The sequence below is a fragment of the Clytia hemisphaerica genome, unplaced genomic scaffold (genome assembly GCF_902728285.1).
Source record: "Clytia hemisphaerica strain Z4C2 unplaced genomic scaffold, Clytia hemisphaerica genome assembly, whole genome shotgun sequence".
Classification (NCBI taxonomy): domain Eukaryota; kingdom Metazoa; phylum Cnidaria; class Hydrozoa; order Leptothecata; family Clytiidae; genus Clytia; species Clytia hemisphaerica.
Genome location: NW_027104390.1, coordinates 1,777,551 through 1,799,049, shown reverse-complemented (window position 1 = coordinate 1,799,049; position 21,499 = coordinate 1,777,551). Strand labels below are relative to the sequence as shown.

At 37.1% G+C, this 21,499-nt stretch overlaps 2 protein-coding genes and 1 long non-coding RNA gene across 9 annotated transcripts in view; 1 reads left to right on the top strand and 2 right to left on the bottom strand.

Annotated features, from left to right (window-relative positions):
- LOC136819843 (kinase suppressor of Ras 1-like) overlaps positions 1 to 1,765 on the bottom strand; it is a 29,286-nt gene extending 27,521 nt beyond the window's left edge. For 3 of the 6 annotated variants that reach the window (XM_067076083.1, XM_067076084.1, XM_067076087.1), the window contains exon 1: positions 1,306 to 1,532. In XM_067076083.1, the coding sequence (XP_066932184.1) occupies positions 1,306 to 1,443 (138 nt within the window). In that variant the 5' untranslated portion in view covers positions 1,444 to 1,532. Of the gene's footprint in view, positions 1 to 1,305 lie in introns of all 6 variants that reach the window. The other 3 variants (XM_067076086.1, XM_067076088.1, XM_067076085.1) reach the window with 2 other exon arrangements.
- Positions 1,766 to 5,639: 3,874 nt separating this feature from the next.
- The window catches only part of LOC136819692 (helicase domino-like), a 53,210-nt gene continuing 37,350 nt past the window's right edge, over positions 5,640 to 21,499 (bottom strand). Inside the window, exons 39-53 of one of the 2 annotated variants that reach the window (XM_067075932.1) lie at positions 21,353 to 21,416; positions 20,929 to 21,107; positions 20,296 to 20,506; positions 19,769 to 19,875; positions 18,774 to 18,866; positions 18,298 to 18,415; positions 17,428 to 17,666; positions 16,827 to 16,919; positions 16,194 to 16,341; positions 15,280 to 15,399; positions 8,824 to 8,954; positions 7,950 to 8,048; positions 7,211 to 7,525; positions 6,666 to 6,926; positions 5,640 to 6,422 (exon numbers count right to left, since the gene is read on the bottom strand). In XM_067075932.1, coding sequence (XP_066932033.1) covers positions 6,150 to 6,422; positions 6,666 to 6,926; positions 7,211 to 7,525; positions 7,950 to 8,048; positions 8,824 to 8,954; positions 15,280 to 15,399; positions 16,194 to 16,341; positions 16,827 to 16,919; positions 17,428 to 17,666; positions 18,298 to 18,415; positions 18,774 to 18,866; positions 19,769 to 19,875; positions 20,296 to 20,506; positions 20,929 to 21,107; positions 21,353 to 21,416 — 2,451 coding nt within the window. In that variant the 3' untranslated portion in view covers positions 5,640 to 6,149. The remainder of the gene's footprint in view (positions 6,423 to 6,665; positions 6,927 to 7,210; positions 7,526 to 7,949; positions 8,049 to 8,823; positions 8,955 to 15,279; positions 15,400 to 16,193; positions 16,342 to 16,826; positions 16,920 to 17,427; positions 17,667 to 18,297; positions 18,416 to 18,773; positions 18,867 to 19,768; positions 19,876 to 20,295; positions 20,507 to 20,928; positions 21,108 to 21,352; positions 21,417 to 21,499) is intronic. The other variant, XM_067075933.1, reaches the window with a different exon arrangement.
- Positions 10,229 to 13,581, top strand: LOC136819717 (uncharacterized). The gene is made up of 2 exons (XR_010848474.1): positions 10,229 to 10,391; positions 13,168 to 13,581. It is a non-coding gene; the product is annotated as an uncharacterized lncRNA (long non-coding RNA).

The following is a 21,499-nucleotide window of genomic DNA, read 5'->3' as shown; positions in this document are numbered from 1 at the left end:
CACCCACGCGGGAGTTTGCGGGCGTTCTGTGGTTGGTCTGCGATTGTTCTCGACTCAATCCTCGGACTGTGTTAAAAATGGTAGACTCAGCTGTGGCCGATTTGCGCTAAATCTGTACCGTGTCCCGCCCGAAATCATGAAAAATAAAGTTCATTTTTTAAACATAACTCTACTTTTCTATGACAGTCTATAGCCTATATTTCATGGAAATGTACCTTGACACCACCTTTTGAGCGGGGTATTTTTCACTTGCGACCATTGGCAAATGAACGGGGTCGAAAACGAAAGTGGCGTAATAGCGCCGAATACCCAGTTTAATTGAACCGGGTTGGAAATATTTTGCTTCATTTCAAAGAACTGCATAGATGAAATTTTTTTTCCATGGGTCAATTTTGTCTTCGAAGATTGAAGAAACTTTTAACGCAAAAATAAAGTTCCCAGTTTTCTTCCTTTTTTCCCTTTTTCAGTTTGAAGTTCATTTTTATTCATTTTCACGCTTTTAGCCTGAGACGTCCTATTTCATTTACACTGGGTGACGAATACCGTGAGTGGTCCTAAATCCGACAGCCCTGCCTAAATCCGATGGGGTCTTTCAAAGATACAAACTAGAATAAAAACAAACCTTTCGCTGTGACGCAATGAAGATACCAAAGTGTCAACTAAACTGAGAGATTTGATACACTAAACAAATTGAACCAAAATATTAATTACTCCTTATACAAAACATAATTTTTTATTACAAAATTGTTAACGTTTTAAACACAAGCAACGGATTCAGAATAGTAGAGGTAATATTTTTACAACTCACACTTTTTTATCACATTAATTGACATCTTGACATTTCAGTCATCTTGTTAGATGTTTTGTTTCGAGAGTTCTTGCAATATAGTTTATTGTTCAACTTGGAGAGGGAATGTTTGTAAACATTGAATTTTTTTTCATAGAAGTTATTTGGGGGGTCGGATTTAAGCAGGGCTGTCGGATTTAGGACCACTCACGGTACCCCATGCAAATGCTCACCCCGTTCATTTGCCAGGATGTGCCCTGACTGATAATTACTGTATCATGCATATTGTAATAATTATGCATGGTTTTATCATTGTTTTTCTGCTGGACTACATAATTATTCAACAGGGTGACCTCATTAAAAAAAGGTCTATTCAATTTGGTGGTTTGACTGGTTCGATCCTATCGTCGATTCCATTTGATTAGGATCGTCTGGTTTTGTGTGAGGCGAAATTGACAGCTATGGCTTTGTCATACAAAAACAGATTGATGGATTAATTTAATTAGAACTTACTGTACCTCTAAATCACTTATTTCTGATGTGATAATTTCTGATCTAGCTTCATGATGTTGTTTGTCTCGAACTCCTTTCAAATGTTGAATTTTCATATCAACAACTTTTTGCAACATCTCAAGAGTTGCAACCTCTTCTTCCATTGTTGGATTAGCTTGTTTGCCAAGAGAAAGCTTTGCACAAATCAAATTAAGTCTCTATTTTCATATACAAAATTTTAAGATTTCTTGTCGACAGAAACAACACAATCTCCCTCCTGACTTCTGTGTGTCTTTGGAAAACGTGGTTAAATGCATTCTTGTAGGAAGTTATTCTAAATTCTGCAAAGAGATTTAGAACCATCAGTGATTAATTCTTGGCAATTATAAGCCATCACATAAGATCTTTTTTGGAGTTTTACAAACGAGTTTTTTTTATCATTTTTCTCCAGCTCCTGCCTGTGGAAAAAAAAACAAAACATATTTCATGATGGCAGATTCTGTTACGACTTTTAGTTTTTTTTATAAAAGCCGGGAATCTTCAGGAACTCCGGAGACTCATTAAAACGGACATACACATAGTGAAAGAGTTTTTGGGAAAAACATACGATGTCGATACGATGAGTCGAGTAAAAAGAAAGTTCGAGCCGCGAGTCACGAGTCGGAAATCAGATTTTTGAGTCGGGAAATGCCGGAACCCCAAACCATGAATGAATGTAAATGAATATTTTTCATCATTTCTTTGGTTTTCCTCAAACAAAGGCGATTCAAAGGACATCATATATATAATATCTCCTAACATTTGCTTGGTTGTCAAACTCACCCCCGTGTATCCCAGGCTTTAGAATTACGTTACTGATTGACGCCAGAGAATATTATCTAGTGCTATCAGTATTAAGTATCAAAAAGCTGATAATGCGCAGGGAACAAGGTTGGCTTGTTTTACCTATTTAAAAGAAAAAAGAATGGCTCCAGCGCTGCGCAAGCACAAATAAAAACAAATTATTTTTGTAAATTCTGCCTTGCGCCAGAAAAAGATCATCTTTAGTTTTATGAAATTTAAAACGCATAACCAGCCAATGCAAATAAAGTTGAAATCAAGCGCTTTGCGGATACCACTGAAACTCGCGTAGTTAACCCTTGGTTTGTCATTGATTTATCGCTGCGAGTTGCATTCGCTATTGTGAGTCGGCAATAAGTAAGAATTTGCTGCACTTCTATGTCACAAGCATATAGACCAGGCAGTAGAGGAAATAAATAAAGGTTGAATCTCCACAGATACGTACGAGGGACACAAATTTGTACAAGTTAAAGAAATTTCGAGTTATAGAGTTTCGAGTTAAAAGACAAAGAATCTCTACTGTAAGTACATTCAACATTTCTATTTCTATCCATTTATTTTCTAGCTATTTATTTTCATAAGCCTAAAAAAGCTAACATCGCACAAATAAACAATACAGTATCATAAAAATACTCCAGAAAGAGAACAATATATCTACACATCCAATCAATCACATTATATGGCATATCATCCTTACCTTATCGCAATAATACAACATACACACAATGCCAAACAATTACGATGATAATTATACTTGATTAGTTTGAATCGTTATAAAATACCACTGTTGCATTCTCTCTCTCTCAGTTTTATGGTCAGATATTATAATGATAATATGAAGCTGCATCTTAATACAGTTCTGGCGGAATTCAGATCATTGAGTTTAAAGCATCATACGAAGGGCTAGAGTAGAATCATTTAAATAAGTAGAATACAGTGGAACCTCTAATTAGCGGACACCATCGGGGAAAGGGGTTAGTGTCCGCCTTTTAGAAACTTTTGCTCTCGGAGCTCCAATTTTGAAATTAGGCCATCCCAGGGTATCGAAAATACAAAATTGGGGTCTAAAGTACTTATCTGCAGACACTAGGCCATAGAAGAGCTCGAGTGACTGGCAAGAGGTTAAATCGAATTGGTGGGTACGGACTTGAAGTACTAGTAATTTATGATTTCTTTGGCCCACCTAAATTCGTTGAATGGGTCAAGGGAAATCTGGAAATTTGAAGAAATGATTTGAATAATAACACTGCTTGAAATAAAAAGATCTAATTTTTTTTTCTTCAATTTTTGACGTCTGTGACCCGTTTGATATTCATTGTCCGCTAATTGGAGAGCTAAAATAGGGGTTTTGCTTTGGCCATTTCGTGCGAAAAAATTTGTCCGCTATAATTGAGTGTCCGCCTTTTAGAAACTTTTTTATGAGGATTTGACTAGGAAACGGCTGGGGAAAATGAAATTGTCCGCTAATCAGAGGTGTCTGCCTTTTAGAGTGTCCGTTAATTAGAGGTTTTACCACAGATATCTAAGCCCGAAGGGCTAGATTTGCAACTTTAAGCTTTCTCCAGCAAAAAAAAGTGAAGCAAAAATTTGACTTTTTAAATTTCGTGCCGATGGATAGGATCTAGCATTTTAATTGTTTTCGGAACGCGAGATAAAAAAACGTAGGCGGCAAACGCTATTTCACATCTCTCAAACCGGTGAAATTGCATATTTTAGTCACGTGACTCTGGTAGGAAATCCTTCCAAAGATGAGCTTCACTTTTTAAACAAGGCTGCAAATCTAGCCCTTCGGGCTTTACAGATATCTGTGGGTTTTACTGTAAACTTTCCCAGGCAAAAAAAAGTGAAGCCAGTTGTTTCCCATCCAGAACGCACCGCAACATTGACGACAGATTGTAATCTAGTAGTTCCTTTGTTTTTGAGGATTGCATTTTTTTAATCTAGCGATAGATTTTACAATCTTTTATCGTAGAATTTAAATGATGACTAACAAAGTGTGCTTGGAAAAATCATTGCTGTTTCTCTATTTTGGTTTGCTATTATCTCTATGAGTTACGCACGGCGTGTTAATTCTTAACGACAATAAAAAAGCTGCAAAATAGTCTTCAAACAAGTACGGCTATTAAAGTTAAGTTAATCGGTAAAATCACGGCGACGAACGAAAATTTAACAGGCTAGTGAATTTCAACCAATGAAATTTCGTATTTTCACTAGCCTATTACATTTTTCGTCTGTCATCGTGATTATTCTGGTATGCTTAACCTCGGTATTATCATATTATCATACGCAGTGTTTTTCAACCGTTCAAATAATTGCAGTATAATCTCAATATATCCATGGAGGTATAAAGAAAGAGGAGAAGTATGCTATTGTAACCAAGCTCGCCCTACGATTAAAAAAGTTACGATGTATGCATGCTCATAATCTCATATATCGTGCATTTTTAATGAGCTCTTTTATCCATAGGTGAAATCCTATTGGCTCATTTAAGCGTTAGAAATTAGATGAGACGAGATTCATTGTTTCTGACATCAGTGTAAGAAAATATTTGGACTAAAAAAAGGCCTGTAAACTTGGCAATCCTTCATCAAATGATAAGATTTTTAGATCAATGTTTTCCTTAAGGTGAACTCTATTGCTTGATACTTTCCTCCAAAATTCTCCAGCGACTTTATGTCTACAGATTGAGTCTGAAATCGTGTGTGCTTATAAAGAACTTTTCATTTTCTGGCTTGAGAAAATATCTTTTCAAAACAAAATTGAACGGATAGCGAAATGGAACATAAACTTGCTTCGTGGACGAATTTTTATCTAATTTTCGTATATTAAAAGGCGAGAATATTCAATACTGATTATTAGAATATTCATAGCAAACTTGAGTTCTACTAAAAAGTCTTATTTCATCGGGCGAGCTTAGAATTTCTTTTGATACATTTTATAAAAGAAATCAAAAGACTTTAACGACCAATTACCGACACATTCAACTCCTGTTTTTCTTTATACCTCTATGATATATCTTACTTCTATAAAGGACATAAAGGTTCAGTCAAAATCAAACTTAATGAAGAAACATTAGTTGGTATGGGCATGGAGGTATAAAAAAACAGGAGATGTATACTATCAAAACCATGTACACAAACCCTATTATATATCTACGGCTAATTTCAAAATTCATTGTACTACGAAGCGATAAACATGATATACACTCTGGTACAGAGTATAACGATTCCCTAACGACACCCTCGCCACGATTAAATTCATAATCTCCATTAGTTAGAATATTCAGACAAACTTCAGTTCTACTAAAAAAGTCTTATTTCATTGGGTGAACCATAGAATATTTTTTGATTTATCTCATTAAAGAAATCGAAAGACTTTAACGACCAATTAACGACAACTTCTTTTTTAGTTTATACCTCCATGGTTTGTAATGAGAAGCCTGCGTGACTAAACAGTCAAAATTAGCCAAAATTCAAGAAATTTGACGTTACTTACTACTTCCAAATGTGACAAATCAAGGTTATTCTAAAAAATGACACTATTTGAATATATTTCTAATAATGAACTAATTAATTGAGAAACGTCATCCCGAAAAAATTGGGAACTACTTTAACAATTATAAAATCGTGACTTTAAATCCATTGCCCGATCAGTTCAGGCAGCTCATGCCACTCGAAAAAAGTTAAGTTCATATTTAACGTTCGAATAATCGAGTACCGAATATAGTTCTCATTAAATGTACCGAATTATTCTCTAATCATAGTGTCAGCAAAAGTCTCAAAACGAAACACGATTTTTAAGGAAAGAAAAATTGATAAATAATAAATTAAAATTTAACCTAAAAAGAAGTAAAATAGTTACTAAGAAAATGTTTTGAAGATATCACATCCTACCAAATTACCGAGTGATTTGGTGTATATCTCATATCTGATTGTTCGTTTCCTCTATAAAATTGAAAATTGCCCGTATTTGCCAATGCCATCATAGTCTGATGGAATTCGAGTGTCTTTTTAAAAATTGTGAACCCTATCTAAGATGATTTCGTATTACTTCTAGTTCGCGTGCGCATGCCACGCGGTAAGGTTGCGTCTGTGGCTTCACTAGAAGTATCATCAGCTGTTGAAAGTTCAGTTTCTGCGCCAACTTCTACTTGATTGGCGACTTGCATTTGACTTCCGTCAGTGACTTGTTGAGTGTCCACGACAACTTGTTGACTGGCCGACGACGTGTCGACGGTAAATGACGTTGGTGTCGTCGTTTGTTGTTGAACTTGTTGCTGAGCTTGCTGGACTTGAGCTTGAATCTAAACAAAGAAGACATTTTCTCTCTAGAGTCTAGTCCTGGAATCAAAGTTAACATTTCATTTATTCAAATTAATTAAGTCACTTAGGACCACCCCAAACCAAGCATATTAAAGAAAAATAGATTCCTCTATTTCAAACAATTACTTCAGTTTTAATTTTTTTTACAAGGTGATGATTTGCGAATTGGTCGAAAACAAAGATTTAGTGAGAAAGGCACATTGCATGACTTAAGGAAGAATTACCTGTTGTTGTTGTTGAGAGATTCTTGTGGCAGCAGCTTGTTGAACAAGTTGTTGTGATTGTTGTTGTAAAAACTGTTGTTTCTGTTGAGCAAGCTTGTTGGCAGCTGCTTGTTGCTGAAGTTTTAACTGTTGTTGTTTTTGTTGTTGTTGTTGTTTTTGTTGCAATAAGAGCGCAGATGCGCTTGCCACCGCATCTACTGTTTTAGCTTGTTGTGGCGATTGGGCGACTTGTTGTTGTGCAACCTGTGCACGAAGTTGCGGCTAAGAAAAAACAGTGATGAAATTACAAGACGTTCCAAGTGTTCCTTGCAGTTAAAGATAGTGCTTCAGATCGTACAGTTTCTACTGTTTCTAAGATGCAAGTTAGGAAGCTTTAGTTTGTGAAAGACTCCCTGGGGATGAAGGATGTACTTCTAGATTTCTAATGCATTCTGCAGCTGATGGCCAAGCTAGTAAAACGTTTGCCAAAGGTTATGTAAGTTCTTTAAACAGCGAAATAAATACCACATGTGAAGAAAAGCTGAAAAGAAAAAAGTGTTTCTTACCATCGAGGCTTGCAATTGAACGGTGGCTTGTGAATGTGTTCCACATGTGACTGTCACGACTTGTTGTTGGCCGGCTTGCGAAGCGGCCGATGACAAGTTGCTGGCGGCCGCGGCAGCGATAGCAGATTTAACGGATTGTTGGGTGGCCAAAGCGGCACCGAGTGGTGAATTGGAGCGGCTTAATGAAGCTTGAAGTTGGGCTTGTGATACAAATGCTTTTACTTGAGAAAGTTGAGCGGGTGTTGCGGAAAGCACTTGTTGACGTTGAAGTTGTTGAGAAAGATGACTGATGGGTTGCTGTAGTTGCACTTGAACCTGAAGAGAGGGCAAAGACACATAAAAATATAGTGATTGATTAAAAAACGAAGGAGAAATCCAATAAAAATACAAATCTTACCTGTGGCTAAATTTCTGAAGTTTTTTCATTTAGAAACATCCAAGGAAGTCCCTTAAAAGTTTGAAATCGAGTGAATAAATTGGAAAAACAACGAGAAGAGAAGATCATTACTGGATTAAGCCACAAAAGTTGTGACATAGGCTTAGCACATTAGCAGGGTATTTTTCAGCATTCTCCAACAATATTCATGATATTCATGACGTAATGTTTCATACGGAAACACCAAAAAAGACAGGATGCTTGGTACTAATTAAACAATAAAACTAGTGGCAATCATCCGGGATGTTTTGGGTGCTACCGTATAAAACATTACATCATGAATATTATTAATTGATTCAATACCTGAGTGGGTTTGGTGATGTTGGTGTTGGAAGCAGCAATACATCCAAGAACTTCCACTTTCGTTTGTTGATTCTGTTGTTGCTGTTGTTGTTGATGTGCCTGGAAAATGATTGGTGCGAAGATATGTTTTACAGTGGTTTTTCATTAGAGACGGAAAATGGATTTTCCACAGAAAATTATCACATGTCATTCTTGAAGTTTTGACGAATTATGCAGAATTTCGAGACGGCAGAGCGGAAAAGCCGGAAAACAGAAGTTTTAACATCGAAATTTTACCACTCTCAAACGCTAGTTGTACAGACGATTACTTTAGTTATTTGGGGAGATTGAAGTCATTTTTTAATCTGAAGTGATTTCAGTACAGTTTTTGAGAAACTGACGTCATTTTAATAGAGTTGACCAATCTGAATTTCTCAACATACATAGGTGATAAAATTTTGTTTGGCATTGATAAAGCAGTGTGGCAGGCAGCATTTTGATGGGGAAGGTAGTCAATGTTTAATGACACTGCGAGGGCCAACTAAAGTTTTCCTCGAGGAGGGGAAGGTTTTGTAAATTAAAAGTAAAAATGGAAAATGAACGTTCATTCGCAAAAGTAGAATAAAATACATGCTTTTTTAATAAGAATAATCTTCTATAAGAATACCAGGGTGAAAATTGGCCAAATCGTAAGAATACCCTAAGAATACCCTTGTAAAAAAGTCAAGTCTAAAAAAGTAAGAATACGTTAAGAATATTTCACCCTCAATTTTGGTGTTTTCTTAAGAATACTTGACCATCATCCAAAGTACACTATTCTTATAAAAGAAAAAGCGTGTATCCTTAGTTTATAAAATTTTTTAAATAATTTTAGGGGGTAAGATATAGACGATACCTGTTGTTGCTGTTGAATTTGTTTCTGAACAGCAGCTGTGATGTTTCGTTGTTGTTGTTGTGCAAGTGAGGAGACGACTTGTACTTGTGTTGTGCCCTGTTGCGTTGAAGATGGTTGCATCACTACTGTTCCTAATGTTGGAGAATAAAGTTGACGAAATAATTAGGTGTTTATTTCGGATGATGCAAAATTGGTACGTAAAAAAAGGAAACAGGATTTATACAAATGTAAATGTTCCTAATTTGTACGAGGTTTCACGACCTATTACTCTATTCTTTTACAAAAGTCGCTTCCATTTTATATCTTTACAGGATGTAGACAAACTTTTCCAGGAGATAGTACGGGAAAAATTTCCAGGAGGGGTTTTTCATTTTTCCAGAAGTTATTTTAAAATTTCCAGGGGTTAAAAGACTGATTTCAGTTCGCCCACCTTCACTTAAAGGCATGAAAAGAACTCTTTCAAGGGTCTTTTTTGCTAATCTTGCCATTTTTCAGAGGATATCCATATATTTTCAGGAATTCTTTTTTGACCTGAAAAGGTCCGTTCACCCAACCCCCTGTATGGATATTTTATGGGACAGCCCATTACTTTTGGGAATTGTTTATCAAATCGATCTTTTCAAATACTTTTGGTATAAATTTTGTTGATAACAGATGCTTCTTCCTCTTCATTTTAAAGATTCATTACAAAGACCTTTCGGCCCTCAGTAAAAACAAGCAACATGCTGAATGGACCTACCTTATGATGAAACTTAGAAAGCAATAAGGAGAAAAATAAAAACAATCATTAAGAAAATATAGCGGTTAGCGAAAATGCATTAAATTTCATCATTGATTGAACATTGAATTGAACCATACTTGATGGTTGGCATTATTATCAATAATGATTTTAAGTAAAAAACAAAGAAATATCAGGAAAAAGTCCAATGAAAATCTACAAAAACGGCGATTTCCGGTATATTTCTGGCATTTTCGGCCAGAAAAGAATTTTTCTCAAAAATCGAACTCGGCCATGTTTTGGGCATTGCTATAATTGGAGCTAATTTATTAGCTTAGGTTAATTATCGAACCTGCTTCCCCCGCACACAGATTCCCTTGCTTAGCATCCCGCTTTAACGGGTCAATATTTCCCGCCGCTACTTTCCCGCCATGTTTCTTCTCAATGATCGGCTGACGGCAATTATCTCTGATACTACGGCCAATATAGATCCTATAAAATAGACTCCACTTGCATTCTCCACCTCTGCCAAATAACTCAAAAATAATTTTACACCATATGTCGATATGAAATTGAATAAAAAAAAAAACTTTAAGTCATCTTGCTATGGATCAACAAATACATCTGTTGTGGTTTTAAAAATCGAAAAAACAAAATACAGAAAATACTGACAGCAACACAACCTGGTCTGCCATATTTTTCTATTCGACAAAATCATAACAAACCTTCGGCACCGGTATAATTCTTTTATGTTCAATATCAACAAGACGATCAAAATGGCTGCTCTTAAAACTCGCAAAGTTAGAATTATCTCAAGTTCCAGCCAATGTTATCAACTGCATCAAACGTGGTGAGTTTGTAAACTTGGATTCTTTACCTCCTCAAAATGTTAGGTGAGCTACCAACACCTACAGTTGCCCATTTTATTTTATGGGGATAGTATTTTCGGGGTCAGCAATAACCTAACCAAAGGCAAGCTGCACAATTTTTACAGGTTAGCCCTATCATGTTGGCAATATACATTTTCTCAGCAGACTGGTATATACTATGATAAAGCCCTTCTCAGTCCCTTGCTTGCCTACACAACTCGCTACAAGTTACATTGGGTTCAACCGAGTGTTATATTTCAATCTGTAAGGAACTTAACTTTAAATGTTGTGTGGCACCAGAACAACATACTTTGCACACCCCCTTTTGTATCACGACGGAGGATGCCAATTTTGAGAGGGCCTTTGTAGAAAGGGGACACCCAGATTTAGCTGGGAAACTAGGGGGTCAATTAACAAGGTGTCTTTGATCAACTTAATCATATACAAATATGTTCAGTCGGTTTTTAAGTATAAATACGTATATACAACCCAAACACGTGTATCATGTTAAACACTAGTTATATTGTCAAGTATATTGCAATATTGTGAGATCGTTGGCTTGCGACTAATCATTTGTACTTTCATCACTTAAGTAGTGCCTAGAGTGAGTTACCTTAAAACAGATTTTCTAAAATTCATTGCAAAGGGAGGTAGGTATATAGGGAAATAAAGTAAATACAGGCAGTTTAAGCTTGCAGCAACCACTTCTCTCCCTCCTGCCAAGGGCAAGAGTCCAGCTCCTAGAACAAATAAGGCACATGTCTCAAAATGGGATACATATCCAAAAGGGGATCCCAAATTTTGAGGGGTCTTTGTAGGGGTTACGAAGATTTTCTTACAAACTGGAGGGGATGGGAATATATAGGGGTTCAATAAGAAAGGGGTGTCGACAATTTTGGTTAGGGTCAACTTGATAATATATACAGCCTCTTGTAAGTGAAATATGAACCCTCGATTCTGCTCGAATACATAGTAAAGAATAAAAATGCAAGTTATATTTTTATATTGTGAAATTATTGGCTTGTAGTTGTATACATTTTGCTATTAGTGCATAGAGCTAGTTCCCTTCTAAACAGACTACTTACAAACAAATGTTTTGTCTTTCCAATACTGTTAAATTTTCTTTGTCGCCAATTTTACTTCTGTAGCTAAGCTCCTCCATCATGGTGTCATAGCTCTCATCTTATTTCTCAAGAAGTTCTAGAATATCTTACCATGGGGCTTACCTTCCTCTGCTCTTATAATGGGGAATCCCTTAAGCTGAGCCCTATTGTGTCCTCACTTTCCTAGCTTTGTCTACTGACATGCCTTTTTGGGATTTGGTTCCTTTTTTCAGGGACAAGAACCTATCAGTTACTCCCCTTCAAGTTTTCATCCTGTTTTCTCAGCCAATTGCAAGCTATCCTTCAAGTCTATCAAGTTTATATTTTCTAGAGTTTCTAACAAACATGCAGGGTCAGTTTTCTCACTTATTGGGTTCAATATCTTCAACTCTTTTCAAGCCAACAATTTTAAGATAGCTCTTCTTCTTGACGGCCCAGGTCCCATACCACAATTCAACACCTTACATTATTCTGGATTTTCACCTGCCCACAAGGCAATGTTTCAATCTGCCTCTAGTACCATTCTTCGGATCACATGTTTTTTTTTTGTTTTGTTTTTTCTGAAACCACGTTCAAGTTATATGGAATCTCAGTTTTTGGTACCTAAATAATGGCTCTATTGTTTAAGAACAATAGTATGTTAAGCATAAGCATGTGAAAGGTAGACAAAATATTTAGAAAGGGAGGGAAATTATGTACTTTAGTATCAAGTACACATGCCTGTTCCCTGGCAGTTTTATCCAACCTCTCACCTTCAGTTATTAAATGTTTCCTCCAACACAAACTTTACAATGATATGCCTGTCAGAATATGCCTTTTTTTTTTTTTTTTTTTTTTTTTTTTTTGGTCGAACCTTGGTCATTGATCCGCTTACTAAGACCGTTCGTTTTATCTTTGGTGTATGCTATGTTGCTGTTTTGGATTTGGGGTGGCTTTGGGGGTGTTGGCTTACCTTCGGTAACCTTAGGGCCTCCTTACATTCCTAGTGTCATTGTCCTGGCTGCTCAGCCCATACAGTGCACAGGATATCATGGCTCACTTGTTTGATTAGAATTAAGGTACACAGCACATCCCCAATGTTACCCCAAAGCAATCCATTGATTTTAATGTTATTTCATTCAATAAATTTCGACTTCATTCAATTATCTTGTCTCCATTTATTTTCACTCAGATCCATTCTAGGCAAAACAGGATCTTCATTTCGAACAATAGACTAAGTAAATTTTTAATCCAGCCTCATCATTCGATCCACATTAGGTAATACAGGATCATCATTTTGGAATACTACTCATGATACTTTTACTGTGTTTATTTCGAACCGTTTTATCAATCGTTGCCCACAGGTCAGATAATTAATTGGAGCTAATTTATTAGCTTAGGTTAATTATCGAACCTGCTTCCCCCGCACACAGATTCCCTTGCTTAGCATCCCGCTTTAACGGGTCAATATTTCCCGCCGCTACTTTCCCGCCATGTTTCTTCTCAATGATCGGCTGACGGCAATTATCTCTGATACTACGGCCAATATAGATCCTATAAAATAGACTCCACTTGCATTCTCCACCTCTGCCAAATAACTCAAAAATAATTTTACCGCCCACCCACCCAACGCATTCTTTCTTGGTTTGCTCCTTTTTTTTCTTTTCTCTTTCAGGTGTACACGACGGGTCGATGTCATCAACCAATCGCCACCCAGCATCTCGGTCCTAGAGTTTTTCCTGATGGCAGGTTTTTTAGCCCAAGGACCGACCATTTGGGATGTGCTGTGCAAATTTTAGCCGGTGGTTTCATTTCTGAATCTACCCTTTTTAACAATCCTAATTATGTGGTCTCTTACACTGCTTGGCCACGGTCCACAGTGCTCACATATACAATTTTTACACTGCTTGGCCTCGGTCCACAGTACTTACAGATACTATTTACACTGCTTGGCCTCGGTCCACAGTACTTAAGATGCTATTTACACTGCTTGGCCTCGGTCCACAGTACTTAAGATGCTATTTACACTGCTTGGCCTCGGTCCACAGTACTTAAGATGCTATTTACACTGCTTGGCCTCGGTCCACAGTACTTATAGACCATTTACACTGCTTGGCCTGGTCCACAGTCTTAGATGCTATTTACACTGCTTGGCCTCGGTCCACAGTACTTAAGATGCTATTTACACTGCTTGGCCTCGGTCCACAGTACTTAAGATGCTATTTACACTGCTTGGCCTCTGTCCACAGTACTTAAGATGCTATTTACACTGCTTGGCCTCGGTCCACAGTACTTAAGATGCTATTTACACTGCTTGGCCTCGGTCCACAGTACTTAAGATGCTATTTACACTGCTTGGCCTCGGTCCACAGTACTTAAGATGCTTTTACACTGCTTGGCCTCGGTCCACAGTACTTAAGATGCTATTTACACTGCTTGGCCTCGGTCCACAGTACTTAAGATGCTATTTACACTGCTTGGCCTCGGTCCACAGTACTTAAGATGTTATGTACACTGATTGGCCATGGTCCACAGTACTTAAGATGTTATGTACACTGATTGGCCATGGTCCACAGTGATATCTTTAAGGGGTGTTGGCTTACCTTCGGTAACCTTAGGGCCTCCTTACATTCCTAGTGTCATTGTCCTGGCTGCTCAGCCCATACAGTGCACAGGATATCATGGCTCACTTGTTTGATTAGAATTAAGGTACACAGCACATCCCCAATGTTACCCCAAAGCAATCCATTGATTTTAATGTTATTTCATTCAATAAATTTCGACTTCATTCAATTATCTTGTCTCCATTTATTTTCACTCAGATCCATTCTAGGCAAAACAGGATCTTCATTTCGAACAATAGACTAAGTAAATTTTTAATCCAGCCTCATCATTCGATCCACATTAGGTAATACAGGATCATCATTTTGGAATACTACTCATGATACTTTTACTGTGTTTATTTCGAACCGTTTTATCAATCGTTGCCCACAGGTCAGATAATTAACGCATCTTTGAGCAATAAATCAGAAAAAACTTATGATGAAATCTCGAGAAAAATCCGGTTTTTCCGGCATATTTCCGGCATTTTCGGCCGGAAAAAATGTTTTTCGAAAATCGGGCTCCGTCACATTTTAGGTATTGTCATTTTGCAACAGTGTGCAAAATTTCATAAAAAATATAAAGTAAAGCTCGAAAAATTCAAGAAATACTGTCTTTCCGGCGAAAATAGGTTGATCCGTCGATTTTTAAATAGTTCCGGCTTCAAAAATCAATTTTATTGAAAATTAAAACATGCTGGATGGTGGGCATTGCTATTAATAATGTTTTTGAATGAAAAAACAACCAATTATCAGGAAAAAGTCCAATGGAAATCTAGAAAAACGGCGATTTCCGGCATGAAAAGATTTTCCTCAAAAATCGGATTCGGCCATGTTTTGGGCATTGTTAATACGCATCTTTGAGCAAAAAATAAAAAAAAACAGTTTTTCCGACATATTTCCGGCATTTTCGGCCGGAAATTTTTTTTTTTCGAAAATCGGGCTCCGTCACATTTTGGAAATTGCCATTTTGCATCATTGTGCCAAAAATTAGAAAAAACTAATGAGCCAATCCTGAGAAAAGCTGGTAACAGACGGACGAACGGACGGACGGACGGACATCGGTTAACTTATAGGACCTCCAAAAGGTCCAAAAATTGAAATTTAAAGGAAGTTAACTTCAGAATGAGCGTTATCAACACATTGAAAATGTGAAGAAAACTATCAAATAAGTAAGAATAACTTACCAGCTTGCAAATTCACTTGAGCTTGCATGGGTTGGAGAGCTGCAGCTGCAGTTCCGGAGACTCTTGGTAACGCTGACTGTTGGCTGATAACTGCACGTAGTTGAATCTGTTGCGGTATACCTGGAGTATGGATGAATCAATCATTGGATGGAAATTGAATTAGGCTAATTTTCACAATACTGCATTGAATGTGCCAAAAAAGGTAGGGAAGTCTTTTGGATTTCATTTCGAGTTTTGAATTTTCTTCGTGTATTTAATTTCAGAAATAAGCCGTGAATGAAATCAGATGAAAAACGAAACTGTGATGACAAGTCGCCAACAAAAGGAAAACATTTAAGCGGGTTTTCTGTTACTGTAAAACCACAGTATCAAGGGCTTTGCCAAAGTGTGCCAAGTGACAATACAATGCCAAAGTGCATTAGAAACTTGAAAAATGTTCTAGTTAATAAATTCAAAACTGCATTGGATAAGCACCTCAAAACGATTCCCGATGAACCCCAAATCCGTGGTTATACAGGGTGCAGGAGAGTTGACTCAAACTCAATTTTAGACATGAAATCTCTCTGCTGATCCATTTTCCCTTAAGCAATTGTGGATTTAACGAAGATTGGTGGTGTAGATCAAAAGATTCTTGCCAGAGCTATATGCTCGAAGACAACCAAAGTAACCAAAAGTAATCAAGTTTACATGAATTCGATTTTACGAGACAGCAATCTCACCTGATCTCGAACCAAGAATATTTTATATGGAGTTATGGCCGTATACAAAACACTGACAACATATACATAAAATATTTCAGCTTCTTGTAAGAAGAACCAATATACTTTTGGAGATCAAGAAATTAATGATGAAAAAAAAAAAAAAAAAAAAAAAAAAAAAACAACCATTAGCATTACAACAATTTAATCACTTACTTTGATATTGCGTTTGACCAGGTTTGACAGAAGAGGGTGATGACCTCAAGAGAATTTGTTGTTGAATGGATCCTGCGATGGAACCTGGTTGTTGAAGCTGTTGCAACTGAATCTGCTTTTGACCCACACCCGTCTGTCCTGTCTTCACCTGTGAAATTGAAATTGAAATCAAATAAAACGTCTGTTGTAACACTCATAGATTGTACTGCTTTAAGGCAGTGATTTCGTATTGTAACATAGGCTTTCAGGAACCTCTCGTGACATTTAAGGGAAAGTTCATATGGAGGCAAATCAACTGTGCTCGTAGGAAAAAAATGAAAATGTGATAGATGGGATAGATATGGTTTCGCTTTCATTCGCGAAAATCGTTTTGAAAGACCAAATTCACCCGATTTCGTCGAATTTGGGACGAAAATCCGACAAGTAAAGTAAAACGAGTTGCAGCCAGATTCCATGAATCTGAACTAAGCGTCCTTAACAAGACATAAATTTCACGAAAATTCTTCTTTTAAAAGGCTTGCTTTTGAGGTGGAAGGTTAAAACTCTAAACTAGACCGATAACAGAACGGGGAAGATATTGCAAAGTAAGAGATTGAATAAGAGAACAAGGGCGAATTATCAAACACCACCAACCTGAGTCATAACAAGTTGTGCTTTTGGTTGTTGCGAGACGATGGCAGCAGTTGCTTGTTGTTGCTGAAGTTTCAATTGTTGCTGTTGCTGTTGCTTAATAGAAACAATGAGGGAAAATAAAGCTAAGTGATATCAAAAAACCGTTTTCCTCTTATTTTTTTTAGGCTTTAAAAAGTTGACCTTCTATAAACTCGTACTAAATCGGTACCTTAAAGGAAGAAATTTTGGCGGGAATTTATTTTGGCGGATAGCTGGATAAATTAAATTTGACGAGAATTTAATTTGGCGGTTGCAAGGATAGTTTTAGCCAAAAACTTATTGAATAAGCAAAAAAACCTGTTTTAAGGCTTGAAATAGCACGAATTTAATTTGGCGGGAATTTAATTTGGCGGATGGAGAAAAAATAAATTTTGGCGGGAACTTAACGCCAAATCCGCCAAAATTTCTTCCTTTAAAGTATATGACAATGAAACAAATTATTAATACTTTCAACGGATTTATTTTCTCGAGAAAATAAAACTTGCGAACTGGATTTTGGCTGATTTGCGAAATTAAACCTGGCGCTTGAAAATTGATCAAATTAAAGTGACGAAAAACAAACCTGTAATCTCTGTTGTTGTAACTGTTGTAATTGTTGAGGTGTCAATTTCTGACCAGCCAGCATTTGTTGTATTTGAGAATTAGATGCTGTTCTTTGTAACACGTGCAAGGGTTGTTTTCCTTTGAGAGCTTGATGAATTAGCTGTTGTTGTTGGGTGGCTGTTGCAGAAGGCTGGATTTGCTGGGAGACGTTCCCACGCAGTGTGACTGGAGCTTTAAGCGTTTGTACCGTTAAGCTGCCTAGAGTTGTTTAAAAGGATAAAAATACATAAAAATACATTGAAATGTACAATACAGATTATGTAAAACAAATCTCAATTTGAATTTTTTTAAAGAACCTTGGTAGGGGGCCAAGCCTGGGGTTCCGTGACATCTTTTCTACGACCTAATCATTTTTAGTCTATTCCAAAGAACGGTATATTACAAGATATTTTTGAGAGGGAGGACGCGGATTAGGCCCGGGAAAACTTTTTATGACCAAAATAGTGACGCCATAGGCAAAACTGCAAGAGAAAATAAGGGGTAAGAAAATAACTGATTTTCAAAAGTCAAAATAAACGAAAATGATTGGTACCATCTGATAGAACATAAAATTCTGAGCAAAAAAAAGTATTACAACAACTCTCTGACTAAAATACACAAAGAAATACAGCCGCTTGAAGTTCAAAAACATACTAACGTCAGTACGATCAAGACAAGGTTTGACGTCAAATCATAGTAGAGCTGACAGTTAGTTTTAAGAAAAGCGGCTGTATTTCTCTTTTTCTCGTAAAAGCCTCTACACTTCACGGAGACGAAAATCCATCAAAGACGGAAGATTAAAATCGAAATTACTGTTGAGTCAGCGTTGGTTTTTAAAGTAAGATCGTACCTAGTTGATTTGAAGATACCACACCTTGCTGTGTTTTGGTGTTGGTTTGTATATGTTGTTGTTGATTGACAGTCTGTTGAGTGGAAGTTTGTTGCTGTTGAGCTTGAAGCTGCCCCACCTAAAGTTGAAAAGATAATTGACTATTGCTGGTAGACAGGCAGGAAAGCATCGAGTGAAAACTAAATAGACAATTAATACAAAAATATTGCGAGGAAGGCTAAAGAGACGAGGTTGGATCACAGCATCGAAAACACTAAAACATGTCACTGTCTGAATCAACCAGGCTTCCTTTATAACGGACAAGTGTGCCGACAAGTTCCCTATATTTTTTCTATTTTGGTTAACAGTGGGATCCGCTAAAACGATAAAACAGAAAAACATAGCTGACTAATTAGGAGAATGTATATTGCTACAATACTCGTCCAAGTTCTTTTGGGTAGGAATACAAAATAAAATAATGAGGTAATTGAATAAACCTGTTGTTGCTGAAGGAGTTTCAATTGTTGTTGTTTTTGTTGTAATTGTCTTTGTTGTTGAAGTTTGAGTTGTTGCTGTTGCGCTTGTGCTTGCTGATTGTGAGGTAGAGCAAGAGGTGAAGGTTTAAAGATAATCTTATCTGGCACCCATCCAACACGCTAAAGCTCTTAAGATCAGGAAAATTTTTAAAACCTGAAAGGTTTACCTTACGGAATTTTACACAACCGCGTCAAGGATTTTGCAGCGCGAGAAGCCTGGTCTTTCGTTTTCGAGGATTGTCGGGTCCGACCGAAATATTTTTAGGTTTATGCCCGACGCAGCACATTAAAGCTGACTATCAATCATCTCTGATGGGAAATTGGCCCGCTCCTTTAGAGCTTTAACATGGGCAGCCGCCAATCCGTCATCGGAATATCAGAAGAAAAATAATCTTTTTTTTACGATATAGAAAAGAGGGGTGACAAAGCAGAGTAAACAAAATAATTTCTCAAATGTTGTGCTCCCGAGGAGAAGGAGAGGAGAAATTTGTCTTGTTTAAAAAATGCTGTGTAAAGCAAATTGGTGACACGTTAAATGATGTGCTTTAAGAGATTGAAAGGGATTCTTTTTACTGATTTTAATATTTTGTTAGTTCAGTATCACTCGATTGAAAAAACGACCGTACGTGTGGCCCAAAATTAGGCCTTTGAAATTGGACCCTTACAATGCAGAGAAAATTTAGCCAAATTTGAGTACATTTTGACGAAGAATTGGCCCTTAAAGTGCTTTTTCTTGAAAATCTTTGACCATTTTAAGGCACTTTTTCTCATCTTTGCTCATTGCAACCCCACTTTGGGAAGCTTGGAACAAGGAACCTTAAGGGGCGCACGTGTGGTAGGTCGTTTCCCGAGTGCCCCCTACCCGTTCTTAATCAGTTTTTAAGTTTTAACCAAATTTGAGCTCTGTTTTCTTTTGAGAAAGGAGTGGTATTCGAATAAGCATTTTCTTTATTCACCTGTTGCTGTTGTTGTTGCTGTTGCGCAGCTTTTTGTCTCAAGATGGCGATCTGATGATGTGTGAATGTTTTGCCTTGAATAAACGGTTGGGTGGTAATCAAACCGGCTGAAAACAAAAATAAGAGAAAAGGTTCAATATCGTGGTAAAGTAAAGTCTCAATAACTTGACCAAGCACGGGCACAAATCGGTTCGAGTAAAGGAAATTTCTATGGAGCAAGTTTTGTTAGATATTAATAACTGAAGGGACCATAAAACTTGTTCGATTTAAGGAGACATTCGAGTAATAGAAGTTCGAGTTAAAGAGACTCCACTGTAAACACATTCAGGAGCAAAGAAAACTGAGTTTTTGGGACATACGTTATTTTAAAGCTGGTCAGAAGCTGTAATGGAACCCTTCTGAGGACCGCAATTAAAACATTTCAACATTTACTTTTTGGTATGAAAAATTTAAACTTATCAATAAATATCAATCGCGCCCGACTTAACTTAAAGGCAGAATGAATGTAAATATCTCCGCATATTTACCTGCAGTAGACACAGAGGCTTGCCGTTGAATTTGTGGCACAAGATTAGCACCCACAATATTGGTCGGTGCACCTGAAGAAACGGCCACCGTAAGTGTACCGGCTTGTTGTTGTACAGTGCCAGACACTTTGTTTTGGACAATGTTCGGTATGATTTGAGTTGTGGTTCCTTGTCCTGTTTGAACGCCCAGGATACGACCATTGCTAATGGACTGAGAAAGAAAAATATTCATGTCGATATTTCTAAATTTAATTGCATACTATCCTTCTCGGAATTCAAACTTCTCAGAAATGAGCCGGGACAATGTGCGCTCCCCCGTTGTGTATAAAATTGACTGGGAGATAAATTACGGGAAAGGTGTATTGGAATAAGGAGTTAGTAAACTGAACGTTAACAAAGGTATTAGAAGTCAAGATTACGTCATATTTTCTAACGGAAAACCCCGATTGATAGCGAAACCCGGTGTTTTGGTGATGATGTTCATAATCACTGAAAGCTGGCAGCAAATTTACGTAAGCAGATAACATGTCTAATGTGATAAAGGAAAATTACAATAGAAGTCTATCGTTTCAAGCCATCTTAATATCCCTCAAAAAGTGATAACATATGCACAATAATAAAGATATGGCTTACAGCAGGTATTTGAGAGACAGTGACTTGAGCCACGTTCTGCATCTTACGGTTGATGGCTGCAAACGAGGCTGCAGTGGTGTTCAGACCTCCCACATTACTGGTAACTGAACCAACCACACTTGGTGATGGGTTGACCACGAGGGTATTCCCTCCTCCAGTAACACCAACAACATTTCCACCTAAATTGACAGAAATAAATGGTTCTCAAGACTTCACTATAAATTCGTCTTGGAAGTAACAGGGACTAAGCTTGGGAAGATTGACAGCCTTGGATCTTTGACATTTTATAAGAAAATTCTACTGTCACTTGCTTTAAAATCACCATGGGTGACTAACTGTTCCTCGCACATTCACCTTCATTTCAGAATGCATTAAGGATCTTTAAAAAAGTTGACCAATAAAATGCTTTTACTAATAGTCTTACTAATTTTTCCTTTGATGGATTGTATAGTCGCTCCTTGCTGGACAAGCTGTGCACTTCTTGCAGCCTAAACATAACACCAAAGCATGAAAGTGAATTAGTGAAAGAGTCTCTATTTTTCTTTGACAACGAGCAAACATTTTCGAAGTT